The sequence below is a fragment of the Semicossyphus pulcher genome, unplaced genomic scaffold (genome assembly GCF_022749685.1).
Source record: "Semicossyphus pulcher isolate SPU_LCO1_2020_fin unplaced genomic scaffold, fSemPul1.0.p SCAF_15, whole genome shotgun sequence".
NCBI lineage: Eukaryota > Metazoa > Chordata > Actinopteri > Labriformes > Labridae > Semicossyphus > Semicossyphus pulcher.
The window spans coordinates 25,602,596-25,618,969 of NW_027211659.1; the positions used below are offsets into that span (position 1 = coordinate 25,602,596).

General features: G+C 40.0%; 2 protein-coding genes across 10 annotated transcripts in view; one reads left to right on the forward strand and one right to left on the reverse strand.

Annotated features, from left to right (window-relative positions):
* Positions 1-8,186, reverse strand: part of lrrfip1a (leucine rich repeat (in FLII) interacting protein 1a) — a 49,069-nt gene extending 40,883 nt beyond the window's left edge. For all 9 annotated transcript variants that reach the window (XR_011308212.1, XR_011308210.1, XR_011308209.1 and 6 more), the window contains exon 1: positions 7,585-8,186. Coding sequence is in view for 2 of the 9 variants with exons in the window: in XM_069662692.1 (XP_069518793.1) it covers positions 7,585-7,674 (90 nt within the window). In the remaining 7 variants the exon portion in view is untranslated. The remainder of the gene's footprint in view (positions 1-7,584) is intronic.
* A 2,203-nt stretch (positions 8,187-10,389) lies between these two features.
* LOC138592923 (ras-related protein Rab-17-like) lies at positions 10,390-13,797 on the forward strand. Its single transcript, XM_069663820.1, has 5 exons — positions 10,390-10,570; positions 11,901-12,052; positions 12,131-12,256; positions 13,357-13,450; positions 13,667-13,797. The coding sequence occupies exons 1-5, from the start codon at positions 10,390-10,392 to the stop codon at positions 13,795-13,797; spliced, it is 684 nt and encodes a 227-aa protein (XP_069519921.1).
* The last annotated feature ends 2,577 nt before the right edge of the window (positions 13,798-16,374 follow it).

Genomic DNA, 16,374 nt, shown 5'->3' on the forward strand with positions numbered 1-16,374 from the left:
GCTTTATTTTACATGGACGAAGGTTGTGCGTACTGATGTTCCACACGCAAGTACAGGCGAGTTGTCAAGGGAACGCACTCTCAGAATGTTGCTGTTTGTTGGGAAAGGGCGCAAATTAGTCAGACTTTCCAGGACACCACCAAACCCGACTGGACATGTCAAACTCAGACAACTCCATCCAATCAACTCCAACCAACACCAACTGTCGGGTCAGTGTGCGGCGACAGTTGGAGTTGGTTGGTGTTTGTCTGGGCAGTGTGCAGCCACCTTTAGACTCTTGTAGCCTTTAACGCCTTTTACGCCACAGTGCCTTAATGAAGCTCCGCTCCCATGCCGCCCTATGTCATTTTACAATGGACCAAGCCACGCCGGCGTAAAGCCATCCCAGTATGTGTTTTTACACAGCGTTCCAGTGTTGCCGAAGCAAAACGTGTGTGAGGTGAGAATCAAAGAATCTGATAAACATACACCTTACAGGCAAAACACTCATGAAGGTTGATATGGAGTTTAGTGTTGTGCTGGACTTGGAATTGACTGACAAAAAAAAGAGTCGGTACAGCCCTTGTGACAGTTGATACAACACTGTAGAAAAGAGAAAAAATACATAATCTACCAAAACCAGAATTGCTTTCAAGTGTCAGATTAAACTACTGCAGGTTAAAAAGTGCAAATTTGAAAGACATTTGAACTTTAGTAAGCATGCCATTTTACCATTACTCATAGTTTGTATAAGTGTTGCTACCATCACTCAAGGTTTAATCTGCTTTGCCACCAAATTTAAAATGCATCAGCAGCCTCATTTCACCTCATTTGATAAGTTATAACACCTACAATCCATTCCCACTCACGCCACCCCCCACTGCTCCCTCAGCTTTGGAAGAAACTCAGTCATGGTGAATAAACAGGAAGGAGTTTGTGATAACAATCTGTATAGACTGTGCAAGTGATGATGTCATCAAGAGGAAGTCAACACACACAGAGCCACTTCCTTTTAAGGAGACATGAGTCAGACAAGCCAAACTGAAGTCAAGCCACCAGTGTGTCTCTATGCACACCCCAGGAAATACACAAGTTAATTGTTTGTTCCAATAATGTTTGTTTAGGTCCTTAATGGCACAATGGGTGTTCACTGGAAAATGTCTGCTGCAGCCACAGTCTGGGTGGAACAGATAAATGGAAGTGCATGAAACTCAAAATGCCTTGTTTGGAAGTAAAGCACAATTAAAACATCTTAATAAAATCAAGTGCTTAAATAAAACAGGGATTGAGTTACAAAACTTCACCATTATTTAGTGTTACAGTTGTGAAAATGTGTGATGCTTGTCCCCAGCATTAAAGATTAACTTGTCTATGACTGCATGAAGAACTGTGGCTCTCTGGCTTCTGCCTGAGATGGCTGTATGAAAAGGGGATTGTGTGGTGGGTTTCCCCTTCCTGGTTGTCAGCTACAGAGGGCCACATATGTCATAGAAATAGTAATAAAGCATTAAGGACTGCAACGTAAATCTTAATTCAATTGTCATCTATATATGAACATGCAAATTCACAACAAAGGACTGACTGGAATGCAATAAATAATTGCTAGCAATCAGATGGACTCCTCGATTCCATGGGCCATACATTGGACAATGCACAATTGGTTATTACTTAATGATTACTTCATTACTATTTCCGTGACACAGTTGTCCTCTATAATCAACATTCTAATCCCCTTTAAATACTCAGTTGTCCCCGACGCATCACTGAGCTTCCCAGCCACTCACACCAGACTTAATCCCCAGTTTAGATCCCCCAAACTCATGCAGATAAAAACAGATTTTCAACAGAAACATAAAGAGTCGCTGTTGAAAACACCAAAAATACTTGAGATTTTAACTCCATTCAGATTTAAGTTACAAGAGAATTACACACAGGTGTTTGCACCTGGCTACAACAGTATAACCACACACAACAAACAGTCAGTTATAAATTGGTTCTCTGTTATACATGCAGAAGATGTCCAATTACAGCAACTGAAGAGAGACACGAAATGTGGGGAGTAGAGAGTGGGGGGTGACATGCACTTGATTGGAAGCGGGGAGTCGGACCTGCGATCAGTGCGTCGAGGACTGTAGCCTAGGTATATATTGTACAAACTGAATAAAAAACATCTGGCTCTGGCTGTAGATTTGTGGTGCTGTGCAGCTCTGTGCCATTAAGACAACAACAGGATTTTTGAATAAGTGTCTTTCAATTTGTTGATCACTTGTGATGTCCCCCTGTTATTTGCCCAGTTGGTTTAGAGTAACGAGAGCAGTGTTGTGATTGGCTGACAGTTTTTATATTGCACAATTTGAAGTCATTTTTCTTTATGCTGTTATTTTTTAAACAAAGTTTCTATAATGCTTGGCCATTCATATTCCTGTGTAGTCTACATGAGCCAGGTCGTGCTGCTCTATTGTTAACAAAGCATGATTGGGGCACCGGTTTAGCTCAGTGGTTAAATCGCCCATATCATATTCAGCAGCTACCGTCCTTGATGCAGCGGTCCTGGGTTCAACTCCCAACCTCGGCCCTTGGCGTGTCATTCCCCTCTCTCTCTTCCCCTGTTTCTGACACTATCCACTGTCCTCTTCCTCTCAATAAAAGTCATAAGAGGCGAAAAAAACAAAACAAAGCAAGGTGTAAAATGTCGGACTTGTTCATATAAGTTCCATACACATTATATTGCAGTGTTATTGGCTGTACTCAGACCAAGAAAGGGTGTATTTCTTATGCTAAGGAGAGTGTGTGTGAGTGTTCAACAACCTTGACTGCATCCTCTGTTTGTCAGAAAGATAAACACTTGTTATGACTTCCCAACACATGGGAGACATTTAGGAACATCATTCTTAAACTACCAGTCAATATTTATCAAAGGTGCTGTCGAGTTAATTTTAACAACATACATAAGCCAAGCATGTGCTCATGAACAGGCTAAACTAGATTTACACTATGACACATACAGCCTGGTGTGATCTTTGGGTGTATTTCAAACTTGGACTGATGTTTACCAGAAGCTTTTAAGAAAGTTTACGTTAGGCCAGATTCCAGGACTGTTATCATCGCTGTGATAATCAATATCTGACATCACATTGAGGGAACATGCTGGTACACTGTGGTACACTGTGCTTCAAGGTAAACACATCTAACTATAAATGGTGATGGTGTAAAGCTTAACAAAAGTCCCCAAGTAGGACTTTATTATATTTAAATATGAAGAATGATTCATAAATGTATATTTCCGATTAACTTTTCTCCTACTTCTGAGTGTAAACTTTTCCTCTATCCAGTAACCTGATTATCGAGTCATTGTCAGCTTGCCATCTAGTAGCAATCTTTGCCTGTTATATGACTGTGCTGTTGTGAATATAATTTATACATTACGGTATCTAAGCTTCAGTTAGACAGTATGTAAGTAAGTATGTTATTCAAAAGTGGTTGTGAGCAATGTTTTCATTGGTTAAACTGCTAATTAAGCTGCTGGTGGGCCTGCCATCATAGCCCAGATGTTTGTATAGGTTGACTACTCTCTCATTACGTCTCTCAGCTACATAACTGTGGTTTACAGCAGACGTCACCCTCAGTAGGGCAACAGCTAAAAGCAGCTTACAGAAATCTACTATACTATTGGTAAAAATGTACAGTAAAGATGTTTTTGCACTATTACATTTCACACTAATATAATTATATGATGTACACAAGCCAAAGCTTTGCCTTGTTTTTCATGTACTACAAGACATATCAGGGACAACATTAGTCATACCCATGGCTGGGCCTGTCTGCTTTTAAACTGCAGTGTACCAAGGACAGGCTGAACAGGAGAAACGTAGTACATAGTGGGTGGGGCCTATGCAGATTCAGGAAATTTTAATGAGGGAGAAGGAGGAGATGCCTTGGGAGGATTTGTACAAGATAATTAAACATATTTTGCAGAAAAAACATATAGGACACAATTTATTATTTCAAGCAGAGCATTGTACTTGTACCTGCATGTATGAGATAAATACAACCTCATTGTTGGAATCAAACTTGAATCTTTGACTACATTAGAGAAGCGCATGCTGTAGGAGGATAGGTAGAAAGTAGGTATGTTGTAAATTGTATTGTCGACAAATCTGTTTTGACACTTCTAAAAGAAGCACGGATTTACAGCTGTAGCTGAGCTGAACTGATATACAGAGAGACATGAACAAGCTCAAATCCCCAACAGCCTCCAACAAAGTCTTAGCCTGTAGGGATTTGATTAATCCTTTTTGGCCAATTGTCCCCTTTTCATGAAGTGGTTGGTTAATCACCAAAACAAAAAAAGCTGCAGTTGGCTGGCTCATCAGGATTAAAACAACAGCTGACTGGTTCAACAAACCAAACCACTCATACACGACTAAAGTAGGAAATACAAAGGTGGAAATTTTGCTTGAAAAATGACCACAACAACTAATAAATTGAATCCCATATAAATAGTTTACAATTGAATAACAGAAGTTTTCCCATTGCAGAACATTGAGGAGTACTTAAGGTCAGCTACAGTATCCATCTTCATGCCTCAGATTATTGTTTACAACTGGATTTAAAATGTTTGACATGTGCAGGGAACCAACTCCCTAAAGTACAGCATTACTAACTCTCTGGTATTCTTTGCTGACATTCTTTCCTGCTGTGTGGCCGGCTCCCCTTTGGTCTCAGCTAAGTCAGGTTTACAGTATTGGTAGTTCTTATGCGGGGAGTAGAAAACTGACAGCGACATGACACTGATGAACCATCGGTACGATCTAAATCTGCAGCTTAAACTACCAGCATCAACCTCTCTCTAGAGCTTTGTGCAGCATTGCCCAACAACTCCATGCAGTGACTTGCTGCTCCCATGTTTCCATGCTGGTGGGATGGCCAGTTGGTGAGCCACATCCCTCCTCTTCCATCCCCATCCCCCACCCACAGACCTAATCTAAAACTGGGGTGCAGCAACAGCTGATCTTTCAGGAGCGTCTATTTTTAAAACTCTTTTGCAGAATGGGCCAACTCATCAGGGCGGACATACCATCCTGTCAGTGAGGGACGTGACCCCCCTGTTACTTAAAGGCACAGACTTTCTCTCTTTGCTGCACAGATGTGACAGAAAACTGGACACTGTTTCTGTTTCATTGTAGAAGTTGTGCCTCCCTACAACAAGAAACAGATGAGGATTCATTTATCATAAAGAAACTACTGTTTGAATTTCTTCTGCTGCTGACTAACTGTTCTCAAGCTCCTTCAAACTCTTCTCAAACTTCAGCTGGAACACATTCCTGCCACTGCAAATAGACAACAAGAAATGGTTACCAGCTACAAGAATGTGCAACCTCAGACACACTACATGGAGTAAATAGTCAGCAGTTAAAAGAAGAAAACACCTTCAAACAGCCATGTCTGCAGGCTTGGCATTGTTATCAGGGCAATATACAGCTAGAAATGATGACTGTTGAGAGTGTGTGAATGTCAGTTAGGAGTGACATGCAAATTTGCTGTAACATCCGGGTTGGTTAGCACAGACACAACTTCCTACCAACTGATGAAAGCTTGCCAAAGCTATGATGGCGGAGTTCAGGCTTTTATGCTCCACATGCTTTTGTATGTGCCACACCTTTTTGAAGGGGTAACTCAACTTTTGTTGTGTAACAGGCATAAAATAAATTGACCAATGTCAATATTTATCTATAGTATATAAATATAATTTTAAAATGCTGCCAGTTTAAAGAGTATCCTGATTTGACAGGAGCATATAAAATCCAGAAATGAACCTTCTATTAAAATCAGTAAAAACACTGAAAAAAGCAGTGTTTCTCAGATGCTCTTCAGCAGTATGCTGAGCTGCCGCTAACATTAGCTCATTTTATTTTAGGTAAATTAAACTGTTAAAAATTATCTAAATCTAAAAACAACTGTGCAATGACCTGAAATGGTAAGAAATGAAGCGGTGGGAAATATTTTAATGTCTGGGGTGCAAAATTAAAATCTCTTTGCAAGCAAGAAATGGCTGTTGTTAAGTGAATATCTGCTTTTTGGTTGCTCCACATCCTGTAAAGATCTTAAGTTCATCATTTTCAACATACAGTTTCTGAGGATTCTGTATCACCATTGCTTTATCCCACTTTGCTTTGATACTCAAAGGTTGATTTCGAAGTCTGCTTGTGTTTTACATCTTGAGGGCATAAATGTAGACAAAAGCGTGCAGGGTATCACACTTCAAATAGGCCGACTTAAGTCCAACAGACACACTCAGCATTACTACTGCCACGAAACATTCATTTACACTACACTAGACTCATCGTAACAAAGAGATTAGGAACCTTGAAACAGTGCAAACCTGTCACAACATGACTTCAGCACCTGTTAGACAGAACGGCTGCCAGCTTCAGTCTTGCATTATTTGGGGTTAGCCCAACACTTCCTGCATGTTAGCACATGAAAGGCGTATTGCTTAGTAAAGAAAACCATTTTAATAAACTGCAGGTCACAAAAGTGAGAGCGGCTACCTCTAATCCATGCAGTTTAAAGCACAGATGAAGCTTTCTAAAACCATCATAACCATGTGCAACATCAGAGTAATGCTTTGACAACTTTTATGTCAATATATGAGCCCTGTATTGTTTATGCAATACTGTCCAGATAAGTCGTCACACTGAGATGATTGCACAATAAATGATTGATCAATTGAAGTGTTTGTCATATTCATCTACATGGAAACTCCTTTCTTTAAAAGACACAGTTAAGGTATTGTTTTCATAATTAAGCATACAGTCAACTGACAGCATTTTCCCAATTTCTATCAGTGAGTTAAGTGTCTGATGGACAGCAATTTCACATAGGAAAATCGCAAGTGAATTTTTGATTTTTTCATTTTTTGATGCCAACTTTCAGGTCTCAGATTATATGGCCCAAGACACAGAACAAAACAGTTTTATTTGTGACTATATTCTGAAGAAGTCAGAATCCTAACAACTCCTCTCTGTTTCTCAATTTACATCAAAACATAAGGTGACCAGACTTTTTTTTAGGTGTGTTATTGTTTTACAGTAAGTATTATTGCCTTTTATTGTTGTTATACCTACATTCTAACCCATAAAACCAAACTGCAAAGACCTTTGTCTCAACCAATGTTGTTTTTACATGTGCTTTATAAATACAGCTACTTGAATTGCTATAAACCATGATTCAAGTCTGTACAAGTTCATTTTTCATACTGTATTGTTAAAGGAGCCTGATGGTTGACTTGTAGGTAAGGAATCAAGTTTGAAACTTATTCAAGACTATTGATATTCAAAGGTCTTGATGAAGTGATGATGAGTTCAGCTGGGTACAGTGATACCAACAGGCTTTTTTTGTTGGTAAAGATAGTGCTTTTATTTCTAAATTCTGTATAAATTAGGATTCAGGACATTTAAATGGGTCAGTAGTCTCCCAAGAACAGAAATAACAGTATGTAGGTTTTGGGGTCATTGACCAGTGCATGGACTCGTCAGTGTTTTGTCGTTTAGTTTATTTCTGAGAGGATGAAATAGATTAACATTTGACAAATTCTCTACTCACCTCTCTCGCTATGAGATTCAGGGCATCGTCCTCCGCCGTCGACCTCTCCTTCTTGGTAGACCTTTTCCGTCCTGTGCCCTGAGTCCCCATGTTTTCTCAAACACTTATCCACTCAGTGTAGATAGAGTTGGACTTCGCCGAACAGAGTAATCCAAACAGAGCGGTAATTTAGCTAGCTTGAGGGTCTCATGTGTCGTTAAAATGTTAAACTAAAGTCGAGGAGGAAAAACAAACCGTGTCTGGTCGCGTTCACAGCATGGGTCATTGTCTTACATCCGTTTTCACACTTCTTCCTGTGTTTCAGCAACGACGCACGAGCTCGCGAGTAAAGTGTGGTTTAAACTGGGACCGTTGGCAGCATCTGCCCCACGTGCGCTTCTGGTGCGTTAACTAGGAAATTCTGTCAGAACCGTTTACTGTAGATTCAAACCGTCACTTAAAACCGCGTCCGTACCTGTTCGCCAGTCTATGGAAATAAAACAAACGCCAAACTTAAAAAAACTAAACAGAAATTGTAGAACAACAGTGATTGAAATGTCTGTCAGCAGTTAGACTCCACCACCTGAAGGATTCACAGCAGCCAACTCGAACCTGTCACACCGACAAACTTCAAAGCCTGTACTCCATCAGGATGCCTTCACGGGATGTCGGATATATGGGTTACGAAAGTAACCGAGGTTTTTGGACTATTGTTTTTTGTTTTTTTGACAATTTACTATACAAACACAGCAGTTTTAACTTTCATAAGCTACACGAATAATCTTAATCAATACATAGACATTATTTTGTTAAATTGCTTGTTACTTTTGCCTACTCCTCACCAAACATTACTTTTCTCGAATCATATGGGAAATTGGACCTCTTTTGACGGGGCAATTATACATATTCTAATTAATGAATTCGAGATAGGGCTTATAACAAGCCTAAACCTAAAAACAATAAAAGCTTCATCAATAGGCCAACCTTATCTTTTATAGTCCTAAAACTTTGTCATAATCTCGTGCTTGTTTTTCTGTTTTTTTGATGTTGTTGTTTATGGTTTACTATGTATAATCGTCGCCTATCTTTGTTTATTAATTCCTTTTTTTATTGTAAAGCCAATTTAGAATACGCCGTTTGCATTAGTCTATAAACACATTTCGCTTGACATAAATATAACGCTGACATGCACTTAACTGTAGAAAAAAGGAAGATTAAATATCAGTCACTCACTTAATTATCCGCTTATGTTGTTACATTTACGTCAGTCTCCAAATAAATAAATAAAAAGTTATCCTATGACCGCATTTGAACCCTATCTCAATCACTTGGTCTGTGAAATATCAGTTATCGGAGTTTACACACAGCACTTGAATGCAGCATTAAACCTCTGGACGGGGACGCCATACATGTTCAGGGGCTCAGTTTCAGTCAGAAACCACAGCTCCAGCATGGGCTATCGCACTCTCTCACACCGCTTCTGCTATTTTTAATGATGACCAGCGAGCTCTAAAAGCAGTCGTGAGTTTCTTAAAGAGACACACATGACCTCAGTTTGAACGGACAAGATTCTAATCCCATGATGGTGATGTAAAGGTCCATTATAGTGATAGTCAAAGGCGAGTTTATGTTACACTACTTTTTATATCTCTTTGTGTCACTGTTGTAGGCTCATCATTAGCAAGTTCTCTACTGTAGTGATACATTTTCACGGTTTTATTAACAGTGTTCATCTAAGTCTAATGTCATGGTAATTTTAAAGTAGATACATGTGCTGCAATTAAAATGTTTATTTTTATGTTTTTCTTAATTATTATAATGCATTATTATTATTATATCTACATACAGTTAGCTTCTTTTTTCAAACAAGTTTTTCAGACAACTTTTAACTTAAATATTTTAAAGGATCATTTTGTATGTGTTCAAGGCTGAATTTTTACATAACACCGCTTTGTTTTCCTTTATTTTCTTAGATCGAATTGCTTCCCAACCCAACATATTTTACTAGTTTTCATGTGGTAGTGATTAAGATTCAGCATGTCTAGACACAGACATGTGGTTAGTTACACAGTTACACCCTGTTATATTATAATTATGGGTATAAAATGATATAGTTTGTAGGATTCTGTTGTAGATTTCTGCACCAACTGTTAAATACTAATATCTGAACAAAAGTATAAAGGATACAACTTTTACCAACGCATGCTTTCAGACTGTGAGGCTGACCCTTTATTATGACCACAAAGCTGCAATATAATTATGCAATGACGCCCTCTAGTGTTTATAGAGTGGTATGCAAGGTCTGTGTAGCCGTTTGTTTATGTACACACTGCACAATTACATGAGTGCATTACAAAGAAACTAAACACAAAATCTGACATGTAGAGTAGGAGAGAAGCAGTCACAAACTTTCCAATAACCCTTTGATAAGGTTCACAAATGTACATTAAACATTAATATTGATTTAAAACTGGTAGTCTCCTGTTGTGAATAGTTGAGAGTTCATGTTTGCTTACTTATGATTGGCTGGACGGTTTTATGGCTCAGTTGTGGGTGCATAATAGGAAGTGAAATTATATTGTCGACCATTTACAAGTTTAGACTGGACTTTGGTTTTACTTTTATTTTCTGTAAAGACAAGGCGAAGCTGACACAGACACACAACAAAGAAGACACATGAACTCTTCTGTACAGTTTGGAGTAGCTGTTTCTTCTTAACAGGAAAAGGACAGACCAGTGGATTGAGATTTAAAGGCCTTTTTTGGATTTCTTTTCTGTCTCATCCATCTGTACTCTTCTACCCTTTTGGAGTTAATAAAACTTTTTATGGGGGAAAATCTCCCAAGGGTACCAGGAGGAGCCCGGCTCCACAGTGACACTCTGAGTAGACCGGTGCAGACCCTCAGGGTTAAGATGGTCCTCCTGGGAAGCTCTGGTGTGGGAAAGTCCAGTCTGGCACAGCGGTTTGCCAAGAATGAGTTCAGGAATACATCTCCTACTGTTGGCTGTGAGTTCATTACACTTGGAGTGTTCGATATCAGAGGTTTTATTGACAATGAAAAGATCGCATAAGATGAGTATTCAACCTAAAAGAATGCACATTTGCTTTATTGCAGAGCGTAAGACTGTATCAACCTCATATATGAAGCATTTTTAATGTGTTTTACTGCTGCTATTTACTTCTTTTATTGTTGCATTGATGGCAAGTTGCACATTCAATTTTCTTGTACCTGGTGCAATGAAAATAAAGACATTTTATCGTATTGTATTCTACACAGGCTGCAAGGTGGTGCAGTGATTAATGCTGTTGCTTCACAGGTAGTAGGTTCCTAGTTCGAATCCCAGTCGGACAAAGTGGGCTTTTCTGTGTGGAGTTTGTGTGTTCTCCCCGTACATGCGTGTGTTCCCTCTGGATACTCCGGCTTCCTCTCACAGTCCAAAGACATGCTTGTTAGGTTCACTGGTGACTCTAAACTGCCCGTAGGTGTGAGTGTGAGCGTGAAAGGTTGTCTGTCTCTGTGTGCCAGCCCTGTGATGGACTGGCAACCAGTCCAGGTGTACCCCGCTTCTCGCCCAATGACAGCTGGGATCATTTTCAGCTGCCCTGCGAGCTTGAACAGGAAAAGTGGTATAGATAATGGATGGACGGATGTATTCTATACAGTCAGGAAACGCTTATCTTAGCTTAGCTTAGCATATAGATTGGTGAGAGAAAGACAGTTAGGGTAGCTCAGTCTAAAAAAAACTCCAAGCCCCCAAAATTTTCCAAATTAGGAAAATACTTGACCTCAATCATCCGAATATGAAGTCAGTGTTTAGTTTTACAGGCAGTATATAACTCAGGATAGTAAATAGGCTTTATTGGTGCTTGTAGGTATATTTTTGAACCCTGGACAGAGCTAGGTTGTCCCCACAGTTTTCAATCTTTGTGCTAAGCTAGGCTAACTTATACAGCCTGTAGCTAACAAACGTACAGATGCAAACATGGAAGGAATTTTCTCATTTAACCTTCATGAAAAAATAAATTTCACAAAATGTTAAAATTTAATGTTTGTTAATATTTATATTGTAACCTTGGAAAATGCCAGGTTGTACCCTTTTGTTCCTATGTTTATAAAAAGCTAGGCTAACATCTCCTGTCTGCAGCTTCTGTAGCCTTAATAACGCTTACCACGATAGCGGTTTGAATTTTTTTATTTAAATAAAATGAATTACCTAAATGTTGAACATGTCTGAAACGTGTGATGTATGTAATTATGATCCATCCCAGACCTTTTTCTACACACTCAGTAGTGAACAAATGAATCCTCTGGTGTCATTGTGCCGTCTGCCTCCAGGTGCCTACCTGACCCGGCTGGTGCATCTAACTGATGTCTCTCTTCGCTTTGAGATATGGGACACTGCAGGGCAGGAAAAGTACCACAGTGTCACCCCGCTTTACTACAGAGGAGCCCACGCTGCTCTCTTGGTCTATGACATCAGCAAAATGGTGAGAGGAACAGACAATAGTCCATTATGTTGTCTGATCTTGGCTGGGGTTTAAGCCATTGTGCTTGTGTCACCACAGGAAACATTTATCAGAGCTCAGGTGTGGCTGAAAGAGCTCGAGAAATACTACATCCCAGGATCTACAGTTGTGTGGCTGGTTGGCAACAAGGGAGATCTGGCACTGGATCGACAAGTCTCAGTGCAGGTAGAGACCTAAAAAATAATTTTCCTTCATCTGATTTTATCCCTATTTAAAAGGGAATTCTGCTATTTCCGAAGCTGTTACCTATTTGCTTATGTTTATATGACTAGTAGGTCCAAGATGTTTTCAACAGTGTGCCTTAACAATGTGGGGCCAAATGTTTCTGATAAAGTATGTCGACTTAAAGTGCTGTGTTTTTGCCACTGACCTTGGTTTTAAAAGAGTTGGAAGCTCTTTTGAAACCAGAAATGGGCATTACATCGCTTTCTTCAAAGCCACCAAACTCCATTGACAAAACATCATCGTCATTTTTCCTCGCTGACCATGGGAGTTGCTAGTGTACCGCTGCCTAGATTGGTAAGATGTTTTGTGTTATTGTGCGAACATAAATATTAACACAAACAAATTACTCAATCTCAAAAGGGGTAGACCAGCAACTGCTGTTTTCTGCAAAGGTAAAATTCATTATTTTGTCAATGGAGTTTGTTAGCTTTGAATAGAGTGACGTAACCAGTTTCTGTTTTAAAAAAAGGTATCTTACCGTAACCAAAAAATATATCTTAATGTTGGATGACACATCAAATTAGTAGTTTGAGCCTGTCAGTGGCAAAGACACGCCTCTTTAGTGGATCCACTTTGAATTTCTGGGTAAAAGTAAGTTCCCCTGCAAAAAAAAATGTCCCAATCTGCAAGCTGCTGTGAACACTTGCCTCCAGACAGACTTCTCCAGGCGCTTAACTTTGCGACAACACAAAGTGGAGAAATATTTGGGCAGGTGCCACAAACACTGCCCCTGGGCAGGATTCGGAGAGCTGGCCAATCAGAAGAAAGCAAGCTTGCAGGGGCGGGGTTTCTTAAAGAGACAGAGCTGACTAAGTCGTTTCAGGCAAAGGCTCTATAAGGGCCTGCACAGAGCACCAGTGTGAGGGAAAAAAAATTGTTTCACTGTAAATTACGCTAAGCTACTCCACTGGTATCACAGAGTGAAATTTGAATCTTGAAATTAGCATAATACACCCCCACTCCCGTTAAAAAAGGACAAAGGTTAAAAAATACTGAAATTCAGATACACTGTTTTCTGGTCTCTTTATGTCATCCTACAGGAAGGACAGAGGTTGGCCAATGAGAAGGGCATATTCTTTACAGAGACATCAGCCCTGTCAGGGGATCAGGTCAGCAACCTGCTGATAGATGTTGGTAAGTAAATGTGTTAAAAGAAAATTCAACAAAGAAGTTTTTTGAGAACTTTAATTGTAAGAGTTCAGCCCCCCGGGTCCACAGTCTGCCTGGGAGAATAATGTCTCTCTAAACAAGGTTATACCACTTGAGGGCAGTAGATACTAACATGAGACGAGGTTTTCCTCTCTGGATAACACACCTGTGAGTGTTGTTGGTAACAGAGCTCTGTCTCAGCCCACAGGGTGTATGAGTGTGTTGGAACGCAGCAGGGAGGGCTGTCAGAGTGGCAGGAGACACCGCTCGGGGATCTGCATCATAGAGACACATCCAGCGTGTTTGCATCCTGCTGCAGAGTTGGACCATAACCTGTGAAACTGTTGACTGTAATGCTGCCTGTCTTTGTTCCTCCGTGTGTCTCCTTCATTTTACAGCTGGGTTAGATTATGCACGGTCAGCTAGTTACTGATTCTGAATGTATAATTTTCTGCCTTTTTGATTCCTGACCCAACTTACAAATCCACAACAATTAATTTATTTGCATTTGGTGAAAAGACTGAAGATTGTTTACTTCACCAACAATTAACAATAGAAGTTAAAAGCTATTTATCTTTTCACAGCATGTCCCTGTGTTGTCCTGATTCTCCTCTCTGAGTTTAGAATAAAACCCCTCTGTCCCTGTCGGTGCCAGATGCTGAACTGATAAGTTGGCCTTCATGCAACGTCTCCTGCCTCGCTTTTATAAGGTTGTGGTCAAACTGAGCGGAGATCCCTCAAGCAGAGTTGAGCTGAAAGTGATTTTCAAATGTCTCTTTATTTTATATAAAAGAGGCCCTGTCAAGACAAATGAAGATAATTATTATTTTTTAAAAATGTATCCACTGTGAAACAAATGCTGTGTTTGACTGCTCTGGAATAATTTGCACCTGTGTAAGCAGAATCACAGATGTACTGTAGGTGGTGCATAAATGTTCCAGACATGCATAACTGTCATAGTATAGAAATAAAAAAGGGAAAGACAGAAAGAAAAATAGTGCTTTCAGTCTCAAAGTGAGATGAAAGGCAACTTTGGAGAAACCAGCATGAGTTAGCTTCATTTCAAAGTATGCCACCAGAAAAATGGGAAAGCCACTTCCCTCCAACACAGAAAATTGGTCTGTCTCACTTGTGGTGAAGAAAAGTTCATGTGAAAGTGTTTGGCACATCCTTGTCCTCGCTAACAGTATCAAACTATCTTTCACTGCCATACTGCAAATGTTAAACCTAGCTAGGGGAAGCAGTTTAAACAGCTAGCTTAGCTCTGCTCAAAAGTATTAGAAAAAACAGCCGCCAACTGCTGCCCTTTTTACCTAAGCACTCCGGACAATTTCCAGAAAATTTCAAGACAGTCTGCCCCTGACATTTTCCAGAGTTGCCCTTTCATGCATGTCCCTCACAGCGGGAGATTTCCCCTGTCTAACTAGGGGGGGTCTCATGAGGCAGGACATGTTGTGAAAAGTACGCCGTGGGCCTCTCAACTGGAGAACAATTTCGGCGTCAGCCCTGACAGCCTGCAGACATCTTGCTACTGTCGTCTTGTAAATGATCCTTCTTCTTCAACCTCGGATGATAAATCACACGGTTATGTGCCGCTCTTCTGGTTTCATGACATGATATATATATATATATAATGATATAAACATCATCGCCCTGCCCTCCTTGTGGTGAATGTTCCTGAGTAATAGCTGCTGCATTCACACATCGGCTCACCCCAGCTTCTTGTGGATATTTTACTAGGAGAATGGCAGGAAAAAGTCTGCATAAAGTCAGGGAGAAAAGTTTGGCCATTTGCGTTCACACATGCAGCCCACCCGGACAATGTGGGGAAATTTTCAGGAGTGCAGTGCATGTGTGAAAGAGGCTTGTATGGCGTACATGGTTTGAATGATGTGCCAGTACACAGACCTCTGCTAAACACACTGACCCTACCTATACCCACACTATTAGCTTGACCTGTTGAAGAGATGAATAAACTGTTGTCATGTATACAGTTTGTATTTTAGTGTTTTTTTTAAGGCATCGTGATTTGTGAAAGTGTGAGACAAAAGAAAGTACCCTGCTCTGGATTAAACTCTGTGCATGACGACCACAATAATGAACAATAGTAATATTGTCCCTATGCTTTAATAAAACCAGAGTTTAAAAGACTCCACTGACGTTAGGTAAAGAGGTGTTTCTGTTAAAACCTCCACATAGAGTGACTTCCCTCCTGCAGTCAGAAACTTACTGTTGCACAATGTTCTCTCATGTGTTCCCCATACAAAACATAAGTTCTTCTCTGCAGGATGGACCCAAGAGTGAACTTTTTTACCGCTTATTGATTCAAAACAATGCAGAGATCTTGACGATAATCGTCACAGGCCTTACAGAAGCTTGGTTTCAATCAGCAGAAGAAAGGCTGGAGGAGCTGCTAGGCCTCGTTGGGTTTGGATTCCTCACATAAACAAAGAAACACCTCACACTGAGCGGTTGAAACACATTGAAAATGAAACGCGGATGATGTGGTTGTCATTATGATCGCATAAATCTCTGGATAAAGAACAAAAATCAGTACTGCTGTTTCAGATTATGCTGATGTTGTGCAAACCCCTTCAGTGATCTAACAAGCGTCCCTTTTCTTTGGTTTTAGACTTTTCAAATAAATAAAAGAAAGTGAGCATAAAGAAATGAAACAAAGGAACAGAGTAGTTTTGGCTGTTAAGTTGTGACGTGTTGTAATCAGGGACTTTGGCAATATGACATGAGATCTGCCTCTTGCAAACTGTTTAACTGATATGTCACTCCCTGTCACATTCACAGTGCTTCATGTTTGCATGTAATATTAGAGAGAGCATTAAATACGCCTTCTATCGTATCAATTTTGGTGCATACTTCAGAACCATGGCAAATTTTTATTAGGTAATTTC

Excerpts from the sequence above, each read along its gene's own strand:
- LOC138592923 (XM_069663820.1), top strand. The coding sequence starts at position 10,390 with ATGGGGGAAAATCTCCCAAGGGTACCAGGAGGAGCCCGGCTCCACAGT. Across the intron at positions 12,053-12,130 it reads TCTATGACATCAGCAAAATG|GAAACATTTATCAGAGCTCA; the intron begins GTGAGAGGAACA and ends GTGTCACCACAG. Across the intron at positions 12,257-13,356 it reads ATCGACAAGTCTCAGTGCAG|GAAGGACAGAGGTTGGCCAA; the intron begins GTAGAGACCTAA and ends GTCATCCTACAG.